At 37.4% G+C, this 25,636-nt stretch overlaps 1 protein-coding gene across 1 annotated transcript; it reads right to left on the bottom strand.

Moving 5' to 3' along the window:
- LOC149847602 (protein BEARSKIN2-like) lies at positions 1 to 25,469 on the bottom strand. Its single transcript, XM_089994266.1, has 4 exons — positions 25,310 to 25,469; positions 23,981 to 24,252; positions 928 to 933; positions 1 to 615 (listed from the first exon to the last, which is right to left on the bottom strand). The coding sequence occupies exons 1-4, from the start codon at positions 25,467 to 25,469 to the stop codon at positions 1 to 3; spliced, it is 1,053 nt and encodes a 350-aa protein (XP_089850392.1).
- Positions 25,470 to 25,636: the final 167 nt, after the last annotated feature.

The following is a 25,636-nucleotide window of genomic DNA, read 5'->3' as shown; positions in this document are numbered from 1 at the left end:
CTACTTTCCGTAAGTCCATAAATCCATCTCATTCCGTAGGGACAGAGGATTGATGTGGTGCGTGGAAGAGTTGGCATCTCCGAACCTCACCCTAGAAGCATCCTCTTGGTTGATCTGGCCCCCAACAAACTTATCAAGCACAGCCCATTCATTCAAATTCTCATCTCTCATATCGACCAGTTGAGCACCTCCGCCTCCTCCCCCGCTCGCGGCCACCTCCATCCCTCCTTCACACTGCTGGTAACCAACATGCGGCCTCTGGTTAGACGAGAACTGCTTAGCCAGGATGGACGGAGCGGAGGCACTGCAGAAGTCGTAGCCAAGGAGCTTCTGGCCGTGCAGCTGGGCAGCTTGTGCGGGGGGTGGCATGTTCAGCATCTGATCGTGTCGGGGATTGACGCCAACGAACTGCAAGCTACCAATACCATGATCAAAGGGTTGGTGCTGATCAACGTTGTAGTGCCTGTAGCGCAGTTCCTTGTGAGCCCCTGCATGCATCTCATGATCGCCTCCAAAATCGACATTTCCCTCTTGGTCCATGCACATGCTCGTGCTCCCCTCGTTTCCCACTTTGAAGTTCTTCTTAAACACGCGGCAGACGACCCATCCTTCTTCCTGCAAATGCAATGGAGGACTGAATATTACTAAATACATACACGCTGATCGCTATGCAGTGTGCACAAGTGCTTTACTTTTTTTCATAGTGCAGATTCCTCAATTCGATCAAGTACCCTTAAATTAGCCCCAATTGGGAGGGGTTTTGGCTGCTAGGCGGGTAGTAACGATTCCATTCTCATGGACGTCAACCTCTTGCATATAAGATAGTGCAAGGGTATTTTGCCTCTTGCTCTTGCCTAAGCAAGGCGACTCCCTAAGAGAAAGGGGTGCATCACAGGTTTACACCACTGGAAAATCGACCTTAAGTACAGTAGGCTTAGCCAGCGCTACTAGTTCTCTGATCCAGAAGGTGGTTTCACCGTTCCTCAAGAAAAAAAAAACCTTAAATTGCTAACCAAGCCAGAATAGAATGCACCCACACCACTCGGGTTTTTCAACATGCCATATGATGGAATTCTTTCATATACCAGTAGAATATGGCACTTGCCCTTTGGGTTAATGGCAGCTGTACACCTAACCAGGAGAGAGTGGTGTGTGTTCTCCCCCGACGATGGCCGTTAGCTACATCTCGTGTTCGGGGGTCCCAATGGGTGCCACGTATAAGAGCTCTTAGAGCTCGTATCCCCGTGTGTGTCGGCATCATTTAACATCGAAATCTGGTGTGGTTGCAAAGACTTAAGTACCCTTTCCTGCTATGCTCGCCATGAAATGACGATTCAAGAAAATTACAAAAATATCCTTCATTCAAAAGAAGGGAAACAACGGTTCGAAAAAGGACAAAAAAGTCCTTCATCCTGAAAGTATGATGTTAACTCTTCAAAGTCCAAACGTTTCGTTTTCGCCCTAAGCAGTAAACTTTTGCGCCAACTGCTATAACAGGAGCTCCCTTTGACAACGCAAACTTTGTCGTCGTCTCGAGTTGATGTTCCCACCTTGTTTTTTTAGCCTGTTTTACAACACAATGTCGTCTTCTCGACCCTGCCTTGTGTTACAAAACATTCTTGTGTTCTTGATCGATTGGTTCAATCATTGGTGGGCGTTATAGACGAATTTGTTGGCCATCTCTTTTTACAGTCTTCTCTTCTTTTTCTTTGTCGTTAGACATTATAGAAGAAAGCAATGACGCACAAACATTCCAACCAGTGTCATTAAGACATCGTGAGTACCTTTCCATGTCATCATGCTATCGTTGAAGAACGTATGTCGTCTTGAGTGCCATTAAAGCGTTGTTTTGTTATTGCAGGTGGATTTTGTCCTTTCAATGGTTGGAAACTTATCGATATTTGTAAGACGCTGAGACCTGTTGACAAGAATGTTTGTTTACAAATGCGAGGAAAGGCCTCTACTCCATCCGGTATCCTCTATTCAATCAGTATATGCATTGTATCTCAAATCACACTTTTAGTAACATACTCCGATTTGTGAGATATTGTTTTATTTTTTAATATCGATTTGTTTGCTATTATACTGAATTTTAGTATCGATTTGTAATATATTTTGTGATATATTTAGCGATTTGTAAGATATTATGTGTTTTATAGTGTCGATTTGTAAGGTATTATGTTGAATTACCATATCGATTTGTAAGATATTATGTGTTTTGTAGTATATATTTGTAAGATATTTGTAGAAAGACTTTTAAAATGTGTGCGCAGAAATACATTTTTACGTGCTTGCGGTGGCAATTTTCGTATTCAAATCGCTGCTCATTTAGCGATTTTTATTAAACTCGCTTCACAGCATTATAGATATAATGAAAGCGCTATCGTCAACACACATGTATGACATATCGTTTCTTTACAAACTGCAGTTGCTTTTATACTACAATTCATGAAATCGTTTCTTTGACTTGCTTAACCTTATCGGTATCTATTGGTATATGCATCTTGAATAAATCATAGTAAACGTATGCGCTTGCTAACGCAAATTGATATCTTGCTTATAGCAATGGTGAGCTTATCATCTGGTTGTAATGAAGATGATCTATCTCAGTCATTTGAATGAAAGATATAAAGAAGTGAACATATGTATTAATGACGCACCTGAAGAAGTGACCACATGCACTAATGGTGCACATGATAACAAAGGTGCAGACATTGGATTCACTCTTGACTTGAATGTTCCAACAGAATAAATGCAATTCGATAATGAGGTAGATGATCCTGACAGTACACTTGATAAAGGTGCAAGCACTGGAAATGTACAAGATAGTACACCTGACTATGTTCCTGTAGAAGGAATGCAGTTTAATACTAAGGATGATGCATATAAATGTTATAATGATTATGCCTTAAAATTTGGCTTCAGTGTTAGAAGATTTTCTTGGTCAAAAAATGTACAAGGTGTCGTGGTGAGAAAGACATGTTTGTTCTAAGGAAGGTTGTAAGAAATCAATTGAAAATACAACAAGGAGCATGCCAGAATCAAGATGTGGATGTCCAACGAGAATGGTGTTAAGAAGACTTTCAAATGAGAAATATATAGTTCATACTTTAATCAGTGATCATAATCATGATTTATCTGTTTCATTTATGACTCCTATGTTAAGGTTAAATCATAAAGTAATTATAGTGCATGCTGCAATGGCTGAAATAGCTTATAGCACCGGCATTGCACCAAAGAAGACATACAATTTGTTTGCACACATAGATGTTGGTCGCGAGAATGTGTCATTCACACCTATGGATCTAAGAAACCACTTAAGAAGGAAGAGGACAGATAACATGAAGAATGGAGAAATATATTCTTTGGTTGATTACTTACAGAAGAAATCAAGCATTGGCTCTTATTTCTTTAGTGCAATGCAACTGAATAAAGATGGATATGTTGTGAATATGTTTTGGGCAGATTCAAAGTCAAGAGTAGATTATGAATGCTTCAATGATGTGCTTGTTTTTTTATACAACAGTGAAGATTATTACTGAACAATTGTCATTTATGCAGTTTGTCGGAGTGAACCATCACTTAGAGAGTTGTATATTAGGCGATGCTTTTTTGTATGACTAGACCAAGGAATGCTTTGAGTGGTTGTTCAGAGTATTTACACAGGCAATGAATGAAAAGCAACCTGAAGTTGTACTTACAGATGGTGATCAGGCAATTGTGGTTGCAGTGTTTCATGTGTGACCAGATGCACATCATCGCCTATGTTTATGACATATCTTTCAAAATGCACCATAGAACATAAGACACATATTTAATCAGAAGATAGGGTTTGACAAAAAGTTTACAAGGTGTGTAATTGAGAGCGTAGATGAGGTCACCTTTATGTTAGATTGGGAGGAAATGATTCAGATATACGACCTTAAAGACTGTCTGTGGTTACAAAACTTATATGCAGAAAAAAAGAAGTGGGCATTGGCATATGGAAGACAATACTTTTGTACAGATATGATAAGCACACAAAGATCTGAATCTATGCATGCCATGCTGAAGAAAACCTTGTATTCATGTTTCACAATGTTTCGCTTCATGGAGCAATATGAATTATTTGTAGATGTTCTTAGACAGAATGAGCTTAAACAAGATGTGAAATACTTTAATACACGCCCTGTAACTTTGGGCATAAAAATATTGATGCGACTTGTAGATCTGTATACAATAACTGTATTTGAATGGATTAAGAAGGAGGTTATACAGGTCATGAATTGCAACATAGAAGGATACGTGCAAACCGAAAATATGCACAAATACCATATTTTATGGGAGGGCGAAGAGCATTAGAAAAGGCAAGAAGCACATGTCACGTACAATGTTAACAACGAAAAAGTTCAATGTATGTGCAAAATGTATGAATTCAAAGGTATTTTACGTCATCATGCATTAAAGGCACTTAATCAAGAGAAGATACAAGAAATACCTGAGTCATATTTAATACGAAGATGAAGGAGACAAGCAAAGATTGAACTGCTGGATATGAATAATGTCAGTCAATCTGGTGTTGATGAGAAGTGCCACATAACCTCCCGTTATCAACAACTGTATAGGTCATTTATGCATGTTGCAGATTTGGCATCGCAAAGTGAAGAAGCCTATGTATGTATGAGAAAAACGTCAAGAGAGTTACTTGAAGATGTGCAATTAATTTACCATCGGTCCGTTGCAGCTCATGAATATCAGTCCAAGATAATAGGATCGAACAACATAGGTGAAAATCATGTTTCCCTTGACACTCCTGAGAAGTTGTGCCGGAGCGTAAACATCGTCTTCAACAAGTCAATAGTGAACGTTATTGATTATGATGAAAAGATTCACCAAGCAAAGGGTATCAAAAGAAAACATGCCTCTGATCGTAGTTGTTGGAAGGCAAATGATGCACTAAAATTGGTTGGCAAGAAAAAGTCTAAGAAACAACCAACCTCTAATCAAAAGCAACAAAGCCCTTTGCATGAACAGATATGTAAGACATTATATTGCTTCCTATGTAAATTGCATTACGCGAAGCTTATCAATATTCAACTTGTGTAATTTTCAACATACAGCAATACCCTACGGATGTAATTTCCAATGTTGTAACCTTCGATCATTCTGACCAGATTTCCCGAAATGATAGCTTCAGTTTTACAAGTCTTTTGGTATGTAATCAATGTTGGGAGGATGTTTGCATTTCTTGTGAAACTTAATGCAGTGTCATATATTTTCTGTTTCATGACAGGCTCAGATCAATTCGAAAGCGAGCTATGGAACATAGGAATCGCGTGTGGACTATTTTTAAGTATTACCATCAAGTTAGTTGTCATGCCTCTTTGCATGACCCAATTTCCTTATTGTCGGATTTGTTAAGAGTTTAACAAAATAGCAGAGCTTGTTTACTGAGCAATAAGGTACAGTGGAATGTCATTACTACTGAGCTCCTTTACTTGAAGAGGATGTATTCTCATCTGCTCATAGACATTGTAACCAACTACCAATATTTTTTATATATGAATGTGGTTGTAAATCATATAATTCATGTAAATCATATGGATTTGTAGTTACGAAGTTACGATGACAACGATATGTCTTTATTTTTATTTCCAAACAAAATCGTTTGTATTCAAGAATCTAACTCATTTTTTATCATTGAAGCAAAACCTGAAATCCTTAAACCATCTTTCTCAATCGCCCATAAAAGCGATTAGGAAAAATTGATGGTATAGACATTGCCCGTAATAGCAAATCGCTACACCATGTAGCCTTCATAGATCATTGTGTAAATCACGATGGTACGTATTGTTCACTTAGACAAAGCTCATTGTCTAAAAGATAGAAGTCATTTTGTAAATCGTGATGGTATAACGATTTATGATTTGACGTCTATGTCAGTCACAACTAGATGACAATCACTCTGTTCATGAGCACAAATCGTGATAGAGGTGCACTGTGATTGCTTGTGCAAATCAATTTCACCATTTATTAATATTTTTGCAAATAATGTTTATACACTTATATAAAGTCACGTTCAAGAAAACAACTCATTTTTATTTTACACAACGTGAATCGCTTGAACGATTTTCAATTACGAAGGGCAAACATAACAACGATTTGCTTTTACTATATAACAGTCTAATTCATTGGCATATTTAGTGAAATTGAAATTTTATTTATTTGAACCTAGTGGTATTTACATAATTTGTATACATAGTCTACAAGAATTGTTTATACAAAAGTTGGTTGTGCAGTCTATAAAATCTGCTGGAAGTCGATGCACATCAAATTACTCCTGCGTGGGGGGTCCCGTTGTTCGTTGCCTTTTCGGTATTCTTGTCGACTGAGTTATTTTCTCTTCCGCAATTAGAAACGCCATCAATTTTCCACATAGTTCTGTGTGAAATCCAAGCATATCAATCTGTAACAAAAATATAATGTGGCACCAATACATACATTGAGACCCAAATAACAGTGGGTAATAAAGAGCATACAACGTCGAAATAAGGTTCTCGGCCATTATATATCACTTTAATATACTTCATTATAAATACACCACAATCAACGTCATTATTTTATAAAGGAGCATGATGTGCAAAGTGAAAGATCCACTCGCTAACGTTGACTCCCAAACTGTCTTTGACGAAACTGACATGTGATTAATGCAGAAGAAAGTAAATTCTTGACCACTGTACATGATATGATACCCTTATAGATGGAATCTTACGAAATGCAAAATGCCAAGTTGTAAACCACTATGTAAGTCCAACGCATTATAACACCATAGTTGTTTTTCATGTAAATCCATCACATATAAGACCCAATGCTTTTCAGATTGCCAGAGTGTAGGAATCAATATCTGTAAATTGATCATACAAATGGTGTTAGGGTTGTTATGTCGTAACCTTGCACAAGAGATTTGTTCACTTACTTTTACACTTGACCAAAAGTCTCTACAATGATCATCGTTAACCCAGTATGGTAGTCCATCTTGAAATCTAATGGAGTATGGCAATCGACGTATAGTATTCTGTTGACCGAAACAGTGATAATAGCAATGTTAAAACACGAAGCAGCAAGAGTAAATCAAAAACCAAAATAAACATAAAAGATAACCGATATACCATGAAATAAGGGTTGGTGATGCTTCTGGTTTTGCTTGTTGCGTTGCTTTTAATATACTTGACAAAATCGAATATAGTCTATTCGCAATAAATATGAACTTGTTATCATGCATACCCATAGCATACATAAATAGATAACTGATAGTGGTTTCAAACGAACAAAATTACTGATAGTGTTTCCTTCTGCGAATTCATTTTGCAGCTAATTGATGTTGTCTTCGAGTGATTTGTTGAGTTTTTGCCCAACTTTTTTGGTGGATGTTCCACAGACATTAGCAGAATATTCAATAATCGATAATGAAATTCCATTATACAGTACACAACATAAATTGCATAAATGACATAAAAGAGACGAATTGTCAAGAAAACAGATATGATGTTTAGACAATATATGCTTGAATCGCCATCATTGGTTGTGTAGTTGTCGTCGTCTCCTTCCTTGTCCCCTTCATCGATATCGATAACCTATTCACGATGAAGCTAGTTATATGTTCGATTCACGAACATGAGATTTATAAAGGAATTGTTGGTTTGTTTGTTCCTCATTCACGAAGCAGTGGATAATCACACCATCCATTACTTGTGTGACATGTCATTCATATATGAAGGAAACGACATTTCACAGACTGCCAGTATTCAAACAAATAACGCTAGCTACCATAAACGAGAGCCAATAAATTGCATTACGCAGTAATAAAGTTAAAAAATATCATTTCATCTTCCTTATACAAAACTAATCAAAGTGATAGGACGAATCAGTCAAATCACGATAGCAAGTCTCGTTTGGATTTGTTTTTCATCATCTTTTGCATCTTTTATTTGTGATTATGTAAATCGCTATAGGAAAAATGTTAACTAGACAATGCTCGTCAACACAAATCGCGATCAGACAAATCTTAGCAACGAAATCGATTTGCAATTGTGATTTAAATCGGAATGAAATTGTAAATTGTGATAGGCTATATCATTCACATAGACAAAGATCTTGACCTTAAACCCTAAATCTAATTTCCTCCACCAAAAAATCTTAACCTAGAGATATTTACATAATTTGTATACATAGTCTTACAAATTTTTTTATAATAATTGTGTTGTAGAGTACATAAAATTTGTTTGAAGTCGATATCGATACCACAATTGCGACGATGCAGGTTATATGTGTGATTCATGAACACGTTGATTATGAAGGAATCGTCAGTTTGTTGGTTCCTTGTTCACAAAGCAAAGCAAACCCACACCATCTAGAACTTATGCGACGTGTCATTCATACATAAAGGAAACTTCGTTTCACTCACCGCCAGTTTTTAAAAAATAAAGTCAGTTTTCAAAAAGCGCGAGCCAATAAATTGCATTCCACATTAATTAAATTAAAAAATGTCATTTCATCTACCTTTTACAAAACTAATCAACATGATAGGACATAGCAGTCAAATCACGATAACACATCTCGTTTGGATTTGACATTCAAACTCTTTTTGGTCTTTTATATGTCATTGTGTAAATCGTGACAGGAAAATCCTTAACTTGGACAAAGCTCGTCAAAACAAATTGTGATAGGATAAATCGTTGCAGCGATATCGATTTGCAACTATGACAAGATATATCGTTCACATAGACAAAGCCCATCACCCTAAACACTAAACCCCAATACCTAAACGCAAAACCCAAAAACCTAAAACATAAAGCTCATCAAATCATGATATTATATATCACTATCGTTCGCAAAGACAATGATTGATATATCGTTGTCGCGGTCACTTCTTAAAACCTAAAACCCTATACCCTAAACACTAAATGTTGAACCATAATCCTAAACCTTAATCCCAAAAGCCTAGACATTAAACCCAATACCCTAAATCCTAAACCCTACTATCTAAACCCTAAACACTGAACCCTACTACCGAAACCATAAATGCATACTATCTAAACCCTAAACCCAAAAACCTAAATCCTAAACCATACTACCTATACGCTAAACCATAAACCCTACTACCTAAACCTAAAACCATAAACCCTACTACCTAAACCCTAGACCCAAAACCTAAACCTTACTATCCAAACCCTAATTCCTAAAACCTAAAACCTAAAACCTAAACACTAAACCCTAAACCCAAAATGCTAAATCCTAAATCCTAAATCCTAAACCTTAACTCTACTACCTAAACCCAAAACTATAAACCATAAACCCTATTACCTAAACCCTAGACCCAAAACCTAAACCCTACTATCCAGACCCTAATTCCTAAAACCTAAACACTAAACCCTAAACCCAAAACCCAAAACCCTAAATCCTAAACCATAAACCTTAACCCTACTACCTAAACCCAAAACCATAAACCATAAACCCTATTACCTAAAGCCTAAACACTAAACCCTAAACTTTGCTACATAAACCCTAAACACTAAACCTTGCTACCTAAACCCTAGACCCATGCTATCATCGCAAAATTTTTTCCCTCCCTTGCGAGAGAGAAACGAATTTGCGCGAGTCAAACTCGACCAAAGTTTTGAAAATGGTTTTGAAAATTACTCGCCTCCGTTTTGAAAATTTGCGGGAAAATTCCGTGGAATGGGATCCGCCTGTCGGTACGAGATTCAATCGTTCCTGGTGCCTTTACCAGGGGTAATTGAACCAAGGACCAATTATGTGCTTTAACTTGACTCAAATATCTAAATTATGCTCTATTTTCCCTAGAATGCACAAAGAATCAGGCTTGTGCTATGGAATTTTGAAAAATGCAAGTTTGAGAAAATATGATGTTTGCTTTGGAAAATTGAAATGCATTTGGAAAAGGATTGGAAAAGTGCTTGAAATTGGAGTTTCTGGGAAAATCATTAAATTTCATTGGAAATCAGAAATTTGCATTGGAAAGTGATTTTTCAGGAAAGCTTAAAAATCTGAGAAAATTGGTTTTGAGATTGGAAACTTGGAATTGATTTTATGAGAAAATGGATTTGAGAAATGCTGGGAAAATCAGGAAATTCATTGGAAAAGTATTTCTGAAAAGGAAAATGAATTCTCAGGAAAACGGGAATTCTGAGAAGATGGATTTCTGAAAACTTGGGATTTTGAAATTTTATAATTTTAAAGCATAGGAAAATCTTGATTTGAACTTGGGAAATGCTTTGGAATGTCATTTGAAAAACTTAGGATTTTGAGAAAATCAGATCCTGAGAAAGACTTGGAAATTCTTGAGAAAACTGAACTTTTTTTAAATTGAAATTGGAAAATGAATTTGAAAACAATGCAATTTGAATAATATGAATGAATGAATATGAATTTGAAAAGGGAATTTCATTGAGGAATTGGGAAATCCTTTTGAAACTTTGAGAAATGCAGTGAATTTTTGAAGTTAGCCTAAGAGTGTAGGCTGAGGAGGGCTGGAAGCTTGAAGACAGGTCCCAAGTGCTGCTGGTGGAAGACTGTCTCAAAGTGGAGGCTGGCTGGAAGAAGTTGAAGATGATTGTCGGCTGAAGCTTCTCTTTGGTGGCTGGCAATGCACTACAAGAAAACCGTGGATTAGCGACGGCCTCTATCCATCGCTAATCCGTCACTAAGCCGTCGCTAAACTGTTTAGCGACGGCTTAGCGACGGATTAGCGATGGATAGAGGCCATCGCGTTTTTTTGCTCGCTAATTAGCGAAAAAAATTATCTGTCGTTAATTCCGTCGCTAATTTGCGACAGATTAGCGACGGACATTATCCGTCGCTAATCTGTCGCTAAATTTTAAAAAAAAAATAAAAAAAAATTGATCCTTGTCGGGCGGTATTCCGGCAGCACTAAGCCGGACTTATACCGCACCCGACAGGCATTGCATGCACATAACGATCGCTCTGCCTCATCGCGAACCGGCGTCGCCGTCCTCCATGAACCGGTGCTCTCCGGCGTCGCCGTCCTCCATGAACTGGCACCGTCATCTTCCGTGAACCGGCGTCGCCGTCATCCTCTGTGGACCGGCGTCATCGTCCTCCATGAACCGGCGCCAACGTCCTCCAGCGATCGCCGACCGTCCTCCGTGAATCGACGTTGTTGTCCTCCGTGAACCGGCGCCGACATCATCCAGCGATTGCCGACCGTCCTCCGGCGTCGCCGTCCTCCGTGAATCGGCATTGTCGTCCTCCGTCAACCGGCGCCGACGTCCTCCAGCGTTCGCCGACTGTCCTCCGGCGTCACCGTCCTCCACTCTCATGTACATGCTCTCCAATAAGCTCTCCGACGTCGCTCGGTTTAAATCGAGCGCGGTCGATTTAAATCGAGCGCGGTCGATTTAAATTTCAAACAGGGAGAGAGGGAAAATTTCGCGCTTGGTTTAAATCGAAAATTAGCGACGGATTAGCGACGGAAATTTTCCCTCGCTAAATCCCTCGCTAAAATGTTTTTCTTGTATTGAGAATTAGCGACGAAATACTTGTTGTCGTTAATTCGTCGCTAATTAGCGACGGATTAGCGATGAAACAACTTTCATCGCTAATCCGTCGCTACTTAGCGACGGATTCATTAAGAAAGTTTTCTCTAGCTAATCTGTCGCTAATTTGCGACGGAAAAAATCCGTCGCAAATTTCCGTCGCTAATTAACATTTTTCTTGTAGTGATGGTGGCGTTGAAGGAGTCGGTTGCTGCTTCAAGGCGGTGGCTGCAAGCCTGTAAGGGTGGCAGTGGTAGGGCTGTAGCAGCAAAGGGGAGAGCTGTTGTGGGCTGTAGAAGCAAAGGGAAGAGCTCAAGGGAGAGAGAGAGAGAGAGAGGGAGGCGTGAAGAGGTGGGCAGCCGTTCTCTTTCTTTTTTTTCTTTTTGTATTGAACTTAGGTTTTGATTTTCATCAAAATCTAAGTTTCCATTGTTATCTAATGAGCCATACGTGAATGGCTATGGCTGCAGCTTTTGCTTTGAAAAAGATGGAAAGGAAGTAGGGAAGAAAGGGGAAAGAAGGAAGGGAAAGAAAAGGAAAGAAGAGGGGAAGAAGGAAAAGGAAAGGAAAGGAGGGAAAGGAGAAGAAGGACGGGCTGGAAAGACTATACGTGAATGGAGGGAGAGGAAAGAAAGGAGGAAAGAAAGAAAGAAAGAAAAAGAAAGAAAAAGGAAAAAAAAAAGAAAGAAAAGAAATAAAGAAGAAAAGAAAAGAAAATAAAAAAAAATATAAAAAAAGAAAATGGAGGAAGAAAGAAAGGAAATGGGCTGGAGGTTTGGGTGACCCCCTTGCGGGTCCCACCTCACAAAATAAAATAATAAATAAAAATAAATAAATAAACACCAACAAATAAAAAGAAAATTGAAAAGAAACACAATTTTTTTTTATATAAAAGAGAATTGTAAATGAATGGGCCATCTCAGAGCGGGTCCAAATTCTACTTTTGAAATTTATTTTGACGATTAGAGGGGTAAAATAGTCTTTTCAGAAAATTTCCACGCAAAACGAGCTATTTTTGGCAGTTTTTAAAACGAGCTCGGATTTTGAAGTTCAATACCCCGTTGCGAAGCAAATCTAGTGTGGATTTAAAAATGTAATTTTGAAAGAAATCCAGATTGTTTTTCTTGAGAAAATATTTTCAAAACGAAACGAGCTATTTTTGGCAGTTTTTGAAATGAGCTCCGATTTTGAAGTTTAATTGCTCGTTGCGAAGCAAATCCAGTGTAGAATTTAAAAATAAAATTTTGAAAGAAATCCAGATTGTTTTTCTTGAGAAAATATTTTCAAAACGAAATAAGCTATTTTTGGCAGTTTTTGAAATGAGCTCCGATTTTGAAGTTTAATAGCTCGTTGCGAAGCAAATCAGTATAGAATTTGAAAATTTTATTTTGGGAGAAATCCATATTGTTTTTCTCGAGAAAATACTTCCAAATTTAGACTCCCGGTGGTAAAAATGTTAATTTTGGAAACCCGAGGTTCTGAAGTTAATTTATGAAAGCTTTTAAAACTCGATCTAGATTAAAATTTATAAAACTGGAGTTCTGGACTTCAAAAATGAAATGAAATGTGATGAAATGTTATGAAATGCTGAGAAATGATATGAAATGATGAGAAATGACATGAAATGACATGCGAAATGCAGACCCTTAATAAAGAATTTTGGATGTCAGACCCCGATTGACACTTGTACCAGTTTAAAAAGCATTAAAATTGATAAAATTTGCAAAATAGCTCAAGAAATGGTTTTCGAGACTCTATTGGGTCAGAGTGACACTGAAAATTGGGGTTCGAGCTGGATTGAACTGAAATGAGCCAGATTGAGCTGGGTTTTAGAGTTTCAGAACTCCAATGAGTTGACAAGGCACTGACTCAACTGACCTTTCCGACTGAATTTTCAAGAAAAGCTGCCATTTTTAGAGAAATGGTACAGAATGGTCGCTGGAGTGAAGTGAATTACGAACTTGAACTGACTTCGAGCTAAGAAAAAGGTCAATAATACTGACGTGAACTAAAATCGAAGCTCGAACACTAGCTCAATTGGCTGAACTCAGCTCAATTTCAGCTGAAAGAGCTGAAATGGACTAAAATGGACTCCTGAACACTTGGAAATGGTTTTGAACTGAAACTGGAGCGCTTGAACTCCTGGTGAGCTCAAGTTAGACTCTGGGGAGTATGACTGACTATAAATGACTGACTTGGAGACAATTGGCTTGGATTTGAGCAAGAAATGAGCTCATTTCTGAAGAAATGATCCCATTTTGGCAGGAATTGTCAGAAATAGAAATGGTCTTCTCACTGTGAGCTCAGATGAGCTTGGAATGACTGATATTCTTAAATGTTCTGAACTGACCAGTGAACTTTGTTGACTCCGACTGACTAGGGTTCGGGATGACCTAGGGGTAAAATGGTAATTTTCCTAATGAAAATGGGTAAAATGGTGATTTTCTGAAACTGACTCGGGGTTTGACTCCTACACTGACCTAACAGGGTTGGCACTGCACGAGGAGGATTGTTTGAGAATGGATGAGGAAAATTTGGGGTGTTTACAACCCAAAACATAAACCCTACTATCCAAACCCTCATTCCTAAAACCTAAACACTAAACCCTAAACCGCTTATGAAAGTTTTTGCATGAGTACACATCTCTTATCGCTTATAGGATTTTCATTTACGAAGGGTGAACATTACAACCCTTTGTTGACCGCATACATCACAAATCTATTTTGTGATTTTCATTCATGGAGGGTGAGCATTACCCTAAATTTAAACAGCAAACATCTTTTATCGTTGTGGACTATTTTTATTTATGCCAGGCGAACATTAGAAGTCTTTGTTGACCACATACATCGCAAATCTATTTTGCGATTTTCATTCACGGAGGGTGAGCATTATAACGATTTTTGAACATCACACATCACTTATCGCTTATAGGATTTTCTTTTACGCTAGGCAAACATTACAAGCCTTTGTTGACCGCATACATCGCAAATCTATTTTGCAATTTTCATTCACGGAGGGTGAGCATTACAACGTATTTTGAACATCAAACAACTCTTATCGCTTATAGCATTTTTATTTATGAAGGGCAAACATTACATGCCCTTGTTGACCGCATACATCGCAAATCTATTTTGCAATTTTCATTCACAGAGGGTGAGCATTACAATGATTTCTGAACAACACACATCTCTTATCGCTTATAACTATTTTCATTTACGAAGGGCGAACATTACACGCCTTTGTTTACAACATACATCGCAAATCTATTTTGCGATTTTCATTCACAGAGGGTGAGCATTACAATGATTTATGAACAACACACATCTCTTCTCGCTTGTAGGATTTTCATTTACGACGGACGAACATTACAAGCATTTGTTCACCGCACACATCGCTAATCCATTTTGTGATTTAATTTATGTAGGGTAAGCATTACAAGGATTTACAAGCGTGTTTAGTAAAATTGAAATTTTATTTCAACCAAGAGAGATTTACATAATTTGTATACAGTCTTACAAAATTTGCATACAAAATTTGGTATACACAGTCTACAACACATGTTAGAAATCTATGTACATCATATTAATCCTGAGGGGATCGCGTCGTTCATTTCCTTGTAAGTACTCTTCCTGGTTGATTATTTTTCTCTTTCGCATTTAGAAACTCAGTCAATTATTGGCATAGTTCATTGCAGAATTCCAGTATATCATCTTGCAACAAAAATATAATGTGAAACCAATATATAAATTGAGTCTCCAATAACATAGGATAAAAATAGCATACAGCGTCGAAACCAGGTTCTCGTCCATTGTATATTGCTTCAATATACTTCATTATGAATGCGCCATAATCGACCCCATTACTTTGTCAAGGAGCATGATCAACATAGAGCAAGATCCACTCGCCAATGTCGATACCCAAAATGTCATTTAGGAATCTCTCATGTGGTTAATGCAGAATATAGTAAAATCTGGGCCACCGTAAAAGATATGATACACCTATGGATAGAAACTTACCAAATGCATAACATCACGTTGTACACCAGTGTGAAAGTCCAATTAGTTGTAGCACCATAGTTGATTTTCTCGTAAATCTATCACGTATAAGACCCAATGCTCAGCAGTTTGCCAGAGCATAGGAATCAATATCTGTGAATGGATACAATATATTAAAAATTGATAGACAAATCGTGTTAGGAATGTTAGGCCTAAACCTTGGACAAGAGGTTTGTTCACCTACCTTTTCACTTGTCCAAAAGTCTCTACAGTGATCATTGTTACCCCAACATAGTAGTGCATCTTGAAATCCAATAGTGTATGGCTTTCAGCAGACGTAAGTCTGTTGAACGAAAGAGTGATAATAGTAAGATTAGACCACGAAACAACAAGAGTAAATCATAAAAGAAAATAAACCAAAAAGAGTACAGATATAGCATGAAATAAGAAGTGACGATGTATCTAGTATTGTTTGTTGCGTTGCTTTGAATATAATTGATGAAATAGAATATAGTATGTTTGCAATAAATATGATTTTGTTAACATACATACTCATGGCATACGTAAATATATAACTAATAGTGGTTTCATACATACAAAATTATTGATAGTGTAGTGTTTGGCAAATTCATTTTGCATCCGATTGATGTTCTCTTGGAGGCCTTTATAGCGTTGTTGCCCACCTTTTTGGTGGATGTCCCACTGACATGAGCATAATATTCAGTATTCGACATTGAAATTGCTTTCCACAGTATACAACACAAATCGAATATATGCCATAAAAGAGGCAAATGTTGCCAAAACTAGTCACGAGGTTTAGAAACTATATGCATGATTCGCCATCAGTGGTCGTGTAGCTGTAGTCATCTCCTTCATTGCCATCATTGGTCGTCTAGCTGTCATCGTCTTCTTTGGTGCCATCGTCATCTACTACGTCGATATTGATACCCTCTTTGCGATGAAGCATGTTATATATTTGTTTCATGAACATGTTATTCTAAAGGAAAGCTAATGGACAGTCTGCCAAACTTGTTCGACGTGTCATATATATATATATATATATATATATATATATATAAAGGAAACGTCCTTTCACCTACCACCCATTTTCAAAAACCGCGCGCAAATTAATTGCATTGTGCTTTAATTAAATAAAAAAACATTGTTTCAACTGCCTTTTTTTAAAACTAGTCAACGTGATATGACGTATCAGTCTAAACATCGTGTCAATTGGTTTATTATTTTCTTTTTCATCATTTATGAATCAGTTATTATGTAAATTGCGATAGGATATATTGTTCACATTGAAAAAGCTTGTAACAACAAATCGCAATTGGACAAATATTGTTAAATTTTGAAAATTAAAGTATTGTGGTTGTAAGTCGGTTTGTATTTATTAAGTAACCTATATTTGTATTTATTAAGTTACCTAGATTTGTAGTATGAACAATGTTTCGATTTGTGTGATGAGTTTAGGTGAGAGAGTGACCCGACCCGACCCATTGTCCAGGTCTAAATCACCAATCTATTTAACCTTTTTTTTTATTTCTTTTATGCGGCAGAGCAACTTCTTCTTCTTCTTCTTCTTCTTCTTCTTCTTCTTCTTCTTCTTCTTTTCTTTCTTCTTCCTTGTATTTTTCTTTCTTCTTTGTTCTTTTGTGTTCTTTCTACCTTTGCTTGATGGATGGTGTTTGATGTTGATTCCATAATTGTTTCATGCCATGCTGAAAGATCTGTATAATCTTTGATGATGATTATAGTGGTTATCTTCTATGGATATATCGATATATTCATGACACATATGATTATGTCATATTTGTCATGAAGTATATCAAAGCCTATGCAATATATAACGACCATAATTATCCTCAATCTTTGCCACCATACCGGAGCAAGCACAGATATTTTGCATGATTGACAGGTGGGTGATGATGACAATTTATTTGATCTATTCCTACTGTCGGACTCTCAATCGTTCACAAACCATACTTTTCAATTGAAAAAATATTTGCCTAATCTTCGATATACTTCATGACAAATATGATAGTCGTGCGAGCTGCATCTTCTCTGTCTGTTGGAATTCATACCTTTATCTGTTGCCAATATACATCATGAAAAAAAACTTGCAAACAAATAAGGACCTCCATTGGTAGATACATTTGCTTTCGTTCGTTCACAACGACTAGCGAAGGCCACTGAGTAAACTGAAACTACTGATGTTGATGTTGATGTTGATGTTGATGTTGATGTTGATGTTGATGTTGATGTTGATATTGATGTTGATGTTGATGTTGATGATGTATGTTTTGAAGCACATCACTACTTGGATGTGGGTTGATGCTGATGATGATGTCTGTTTTCTTTGATGATGATGATGGTCATGTATTGTATTCAAGCCAAACCATTGGTCATGATGTATTGTAACTAAATACTCATGTAAATGAATGTCATAATGTATCGTTCAAATTATTTATAATAACGATTTGTACTAAGGAATACAAAATCCTTCAATGATCATGAGTTATGAATGCAAACGATTACAACGATTTACAGTTTGAAAGTTAAATGCTAAAGTCATAATGATATGTACTAAAGAATACAAAATTCGATAAAGATCATTACTTAAGAATGAAAAAAACGATTACAACGACTTACACTAAAGAAAGTTAAATACTAAAACGATAATGACTTGCACTAAGGAATACAAAATCTTGCAATGATCATTACATATGAATGCAAAAGATTACAATGATTTACAGTACTGAATGTTAAATGCTTAAGGCATAACGATATGTACTAAGGAATACAAAATCCTGCAAATATCATTACTTAAGAATGCAAACGATTACTACAATTTACTGTACTGAAAGTTAAATGAGTAAGCGATAACGATTTGTACTGAGGAATACAAAATCTTGCAACAATCATTACTTAAGAATGAAAACAATTACAATGATTTACAGTACTGAAAGATAAATGCTAAAGCGATAACAAATCGCGATAGAACGTATCATTCCCTAGGACAAAGCTAATGAAGGAAAATCATAATAGAATATTCATATAAGTTGTACAGATCGTGATAGAACACCTTCTATGAAAAACAAATCGTGATCTCTTATATAAAACTGATTGCAATGAAATCGTGATCTCTTATAAAAAACAAATGTGATCACTTATATTTATGAAGGTCGAATATTACAACGATCTGTTCAACGAAACATGTGTGTTAGAAGTATTCAAAAAAAAATTAAATAATTAAAGAATATCATGTTACAAAAAATAATTATAGAATTATAATAAATAATTATCGGGATAAAAAGAATTGCTATCGTTTATTCAGTGGCACTTGATGACTCATATGGACTATGACATACAAATTGTTTCTTTTTCTTGGTGGACTGTCTATCCTCGGTGGCCTCTTGGTTCTCTCGATCTTATTATAAACATTGGTCATCATCTCTGCGAGTGACTGCATTTGTCTCCCCAAATTGCTCACCTCCTTCTGTAAGTCCTTATTTTCTCTCTCTAATATCTTGAACCTTGTGCCAGAGACAATGTTCTCTTTTATGAGTTGTGTTCGCTTTTCATCGTGTATTGTTACTGAGGAAATTGTTGTTATAGCCGAAGGGAGACGATGAACGAGTTTTAGATGCTGGGATGCGACATGATGGGGGACAGGAGGGAGGCATGGGTTCCCAATATTCTCAATCTCCATATTTCACCACATGGGTTCCCAATATTTTTGGAAATAGAAGAGATCATATTGTCGTTCTTTATAATCATACGCTATGGCACGGATACCTTCTGTGTTTCAGCTATCTAATTATTCCCTATAGTGTTCGTGCCAATTCACGTTCTTGGCCCCACCATTATGCATCTTCCTTCTCACTTCCACAGGCTTCTTTGGGATAGACTGTCCCAAGCCAGGTTGTAGGAGAACTCGACTACCATGCTGTAACTTAGCTTCGTAATTGCTAAACAACCAAATATTGCAATCAGACAGTCTCGCACCCTCGGCAACAAGCTCTTGGTCCTTGTCCTCCCCATCTTCATACGGTCTCCACACAACCTGTATATTGGAGATTATGGTTTAAGTATAGACAATTATTCATGTTAATGAATGTTAAATATTAAAATTCTTTTTAATAACGAGTGCTAAATATATTACAACGACTGTTACTAAGAATGAAAACGATTATTATTAACAGTATTAACAGATAAATGCTAAAGCGATAACGATTTATACTAATGAAGACAAAATCCTGCAACAATAATTACTTAAGAATGCTAAACATTTCAACGATTTATACTACTAAATGATAAATGTTGAACCGATTATAAATTATTTTAGACCATTTACCTGATTTAGTTACAGCTCATCTAAAATGAACTTAGCATTATCCTCCTTGACATTTATTCTAGCTCACCGACCGATCTTTGGAAAACCATAAATCGCAGAGCCACACTGAGGACGCAATGCGATAGTATGCTCTCACGTCCACGCCTATAAAATTAATATATTAGTAACACTACAACCTTCAACGAGCTTAGTCTACAAGTACTAAATATATAATAAACAAATATCTGAACAAATAGCCAAAACCCACTGACAGTTTTCATACCCTTACTTGCATGATAAAGTTGATTGTGCAAGTGTGCGAGCATAGCAGCACCCCATGCATGATTGTCGACTTTGCTTAAGTCTTCCAGGTACTGCAACCACAAGTAACTTATTCTCGAACCAGAACAATCATAAAATAAAGTAAGACAAAAAAAATAAAGAAGGAAGTCGCGCAACTCTTGGTCAGCTCTTTTAGATGCACATGTAGCAGACCGACCTTTCCATTTATTACGAAAAGAAGAAACTTTTATCGATATAGAATTGCTTTAACCAAAAATACATTGACTCCAGTCGTCCATCGACATTCCTAGAAGGGTCGTGCACTTTTCCCTTGCGTTATAGTTTGAATCCCGTAATATGACAGCACTGCCATGGCACTTAAGGCCAGTAATCTGCACCACATCTTCTAGGGTCATGGTGATCTCAAAAAAATCAAACTGAAATGTGCTTGTCTGATGATTCCACTTATTTACCAGGTGGGTCATGGTGTTTCAGCACGTTTCAAAATAATGTTGGTTCAGAAGGCCACCGAAGTGCATATTTTGTAATTGATTCTTCTGATATGCACTCAGCTGACCATACTACAACAGAACTACACGCCACAAACACCGCCCTCCAAGTTTTTCACTTGATGCTCTACTTCTCTTCTGACCTCCCTGTAACACAAAATAGCATATTATTCGTATTAATTGTAAATTAGTCGCATTTGTACTTATACACTTAGCTGTAGACAGTAATCGCTATAAATAATAATTGTTTCACACACACTATCACAGTAATCGCTAACACAATAATCACTATATATAGTAATCGCTATATATAGTAATCGATATCACAGTAATCGCTATACAAGGTAATACTCATCACAGTAATCGCTATCACAAAAATCGCTATACATAGTAATTGCTAACACAGTAAATTATGACAGATAGGATCGATTTACATACCTTGGTCACACTTTTCTCCTCTTCAACCCATCCCTTCAACCTCTGACTTTCTTGTTGCTCTGCCGCATCCCACTGCTTTTCTACTACTACCGTCCTTCGCTCCATTGCCTCCATCCTCTGCTTTTCAATTTCTTTCTTCCTTTCCTTCTCTTCCTCCTACTTTTTCCTTCTCTTTCCTTCTCTTCCTCTTCCTGCTTCTTCCTTTCTCTTTCCTTTTCTTCCTCGTCCTCTTGCTTCTTCCTTTCCCTTTTCTTCTCTTCCTCCTTCTGCTTCTTCCTTTCTCTTTCCTTCTCTTCCTCATCCTTCTTCTCTTTCTTTTGCCTTTCCTTCTCTCCCTCGTCCTCCTTCTTCTTCCTTTGCCTTTCATTCTCTTCCTCATCCTGATACTTCTTCCTTTGCCTTTCCAATTTCATCTTCATCATTTGTCTTTCTTTCTCTTCCTCCTCCTTCTTCTTTAATTGCCTTTCTCTCTCCTCCTCTTCCTCCTTATTCTTTTTTTGCCATTTCCTCTTCTCTGCCTTCTTCTTCATTTGCCTTATCCTTTTTCGTTATGCTAAATACTCCTGGATCATCTTTTGCCTTTTCTTCTCTTCCTCCTCATCCTTATTCTTCAATTGCCTTTCTCTCTCCTCCTCCTCCTCCTCATTCTTTTTTTGCCTTTCCCTCTCCTCCTCCTCCATCATTTGCCTTTTCTTCCTTTGATTTTCATTCTCCGCCTTCTTCCTTTGCCTTTCCCTCTCCTCCGCCTTCTTCATTTGCCTTTTCTTTTTATTCTCTTCCTTCTTCCTTTGCTTTTCCTTCTCTTCATCATCCTTCTTCTTCATCTTTAGTTCTTCCTCATTCTTCCTTTGATCTTCAGCCTCAATATCTGATGGATAATCCTCTGCATAATATAATTTCAACGCTTTGTCCCTATCTTTATCATTCTCAATCTTCATTATATTTTGGTACCTTTCATAATGCTCGTATAGATAGGATTGGTGGATAACTTCTCCAATATTCATCCCATATAATGAAGGGTTATTTCTTGTCTGATGAGTTGTAAATATTGCTAACTTATACAACACATAAATTTAACTGCATCATTATACGTTACAACCACCTCCCCAAGTATATAATAATACAAATTATCTCATTCGTTAAACAATCACCAACATTACAAATCATCGCAATATTTGGCTTCATAAGTAAACATCGTTGTAAGATTCAGCAAACTTAAGTACAAATCGAGGTAACTTCATAAATAGACATCGCTATTACTTTAAATGTATAAATCATTGCAGATTCAAACTTACAAATCATTGTATAAATCGCAACCTTCATAAGTACATATCGTTGAAATGTTTGGCATTCGTAAGAACCAATCATGCTAACAGTTTTTTGATGCCCACAAGGTGAATAGGTACAAATCGATTTGTTTTTGTATGGTAATAGGTGTTATTTAGTATGGAGACGGCCACCCAGTTGTAAGATTTAGCATTCAGATTTATAAATCGATTCGTTTGCATAATGAAACCTTACACGAAACTCACTGAAATGATAGGAGTTTTGGTAATTTGAAAGTCAAGGAGAAACACCAAGAAGGTAGGCATAGCCGATGGTGGCAATGATGTTGCCTCTGCGAAGAAGACGACAAAGGATGATCTGGCGGTAGCAGAATAAGGAAAAGGATTTTGGTAATCCGATAGTGGAGGAGAAATACCCAGAAGGCAGACGCAGTCGATGGTGGCAACGATGCTGCCACTGCACAAACGACGACAAAGGATGCTCTCGCAACAGCAGAAGAAGGAAAAGGATGCTCCGGCGGCAGCAAAAGAAAGCAAAGGATTCTCCGGCGGCAGCAGACGATGGCAAACGGTGCTCATGTAGACTTTGCTGCTTAGGGCGAAAATAGAATGTTTGGACTTTTTAAATCCTTAAGATCAACCATTTTGTGCTTTTCTTGAACAGTTGTTTCACTTTTCTAGATGGAGAACAATTTTGTCCTTTCTCAAACTGGCGTTTCACTTTTCTAGATGGAGGGCATTTTTGTTCGTTCCATGACGAGAATGGCGGTAAAGGGTATTTAAGTCTTTGCATGATGATGACAAACATGGGAATACGAGTTGCACGTGCTTACATATGTGACGCTCATTGGGACCCCCAAACAGGAGATGTAGCTAACGGCCGTCTTCGGGGAGGGGGGGACATATAACCTGCTTGGCCTAACCAGATTTAGATGACAGCTTGATGTCATGTTCTTAGAGGCATATGACAGAATTTTATCAAATAGCCTATGATAGAATCCGCCCTTGATCAGACCAGTACACACCACATCCAAACCACTGACCTGGTTTGCACTTTACTAAGCAAATTATAGTACAAGAGCCGCTCGGCAGAGCCAAGGTTCAGGAACATCATGGTCTGTACATGATTTGACTCGTATTTCCGGGTTGGGAGGAGGAGGAGAGAGAGAGAGAGCTTTGCAGTCTGGTAAATAGACACACATAAAATATGAATTAATAAGTTTAATATATAAAATATATATTTTTAAGTGTAATATATAGAGAAATATATAATTCATGTATAAATAACATGAAAATTGTTTATATGAGCCAGCTCGTGTGCAGATCGCATTGTTCAAGGAAGAGCTTAGCTCAAACATGAACACAAGCTGAGTCATGAGCTCGGTTCATTGATAAATGTGCTAAGCCTGAACATGCCCTGTTCCTGTTCGTTCGGCTCGTTTACCAGCTCTACTTATGGACCTCAAATGTGATTTCTTTTAATTTGGTATAATGGGTGGTTATTGGATCACAAACATGTTAACCCCATTTTCCTTACCAGAGAGGAAGAAAGAGAGAGATGGCATATAATACATACATTGCCTTGCATGTCGTCGTTCTCCTCCAGTCGATACTCATGCATGATCCAGTCAGTCTTCTGGCCGTGGGGGGCACGACCTTTGTAGAACACCAGCGTCTTCCTCATCCCGATCTTCTTGTAGCTGTTCCTTATGCATTTATCCCTCCCCGTCGCCTTCCAAAACCCTGCGCTAGTCGCCCTGTTTGTCCTCGAACCTGTTGGATATTTTTTGTCCTTGTGACTAAAGAAATACCACTCGTTCTGTGGAGTCGACCCAATTCTGCACCTATCTACATTTCATAAACAAAACAATAAATAATTAAAATGAGGGTTATGCAGTTAAATATTGTCTAAAAATATCGTCTTGTTATGTGTATTCAATATAATCTTATCCTAATTCCTTTTTTGGTTCATACGGGAATAACCAATTCAAAAGTAGCCTCCATGGTGAATTGAAGAACCCCGCTTTTGGAAATTGTCATTCTTCCTCAACCAACATTGACATTTTCCTTATTTTCATCAGAGAAAAGTTTTCCTTCTCTAGTGTAGGTTTTGAGCTTTTTCTCTAGTGATGACTATAACTAAAAGTTTAAGTAAAACGAGAAAATATAATGGAGATATTAAAGAGATACAAGTAGAAACTTCTCAATATAGTGAATATATTATTGGAAACTTCTCTGTCTTCTCAAAAAAAAACGAAACTTATATTCAAACGTTATGCTCATTCATGCATAGACGCAGGCATGCATTGTTGTTTTCATAGAAAAGTCAAATATCGTAAAGCAATTCGATATCATAAGCATTTGTGTGCACGATGTGGTGAAGTGTACACGCTCTAGCCTTTAGGCGCGTATATGTGCGTGTGAAATATATTTTACTCTAAAATGTATTTTTTTTTTTGTAATATTTCTCTATGAAGTTATTAATTATAGTCAGCTTTAGACGAAATTCTCGTCCTATGCTGCATGCATCATCTTGAATGACTATTCCTGAAAACAAATCCATAGATGTCACTGAACTTATTTTCAGAAACAAAAACAAGGCTTTGATTCAGAAAAAAACAAGGATCTTTGCTGAGAGCAGTTACCGACATATTGTATATGACGTTATATATAAATACATACTCCACCACCGTCTCACATCTTACTTGATGAAGGTGTGTGGGGGCCACACTCTTGCATATCCCGAGCGAGATGAGCGGTGGTGATTGAATATAACCGACTCTGGGTTATATACGACATGATCAAAACTGCTCTCCAAGACTTGTTACACATAACAGGAGAGAGAGAGAGAGAGTTTAGCATAACGAGTATGTGAAGAGAGAAGGCGAGGTGAAGGTGTATTTACCTTGCAAATCCCAAGGCTCCATCTTATTCAAGTCCACCTCTCTTATCACCTCCAATTCGAACTTTTGGAACGACACCTTCTTCTTCAGATAGTAATGCAAGAGTTCCTCATCCGTCGGGTGGAACCGGAATCCGGGGGGCACTCCTGCCGTCGACGTCATTTCCCGACGAGCAAATTAAACGAAACAATTCTCGATCGCTACCCTTCAAACACCTACCTCTCTCTCTCTCAACAACCCTGTGCATGATGGCCTCTTGGCGTTTTATAGATCTCGAGCGTCAAAAAGTTGACGCCGTTGACGTCGCCGGCGGTTGGGGCGGTCTGCAG

Source organism: Nuphar pumila, chromosome 2 (assembly GCF_984573655.1).
Source record: "Nuphar pumila chromosome 2, dmNupPumi1.hap1.1, whole genome shotgun sequence".
NCBI lineage: Eukaryota > Viridiplantae > Streptophyta > Magnoliopsida > Nymphaeales > Nymphaeaceae > Nuphar > Nuphar pumila.
The sequence above is the reverse complement of the archived record's forward strand: the minus strand, read 5'-3'. Positions and strand labels throughout refer to the sequence as shown.

Bases quoted from the DNA above. Each gene is read 5' to 3' on its own strand.
- LOC149847602 (XM_089994266.1), bottom strand. From the start codon at position 25,469: ATGACGTCGACGGCAGGAGTGCCCCCCGGATTCCGGTTCCACCCGACG. The intron at 24,253-25,309 runs GTAAATACACCT...TATGAAATGTAG, and splicing joins GGAGCCTTGGGATTTGCAAG to ATAGGTGCAGAATTGGGTCG.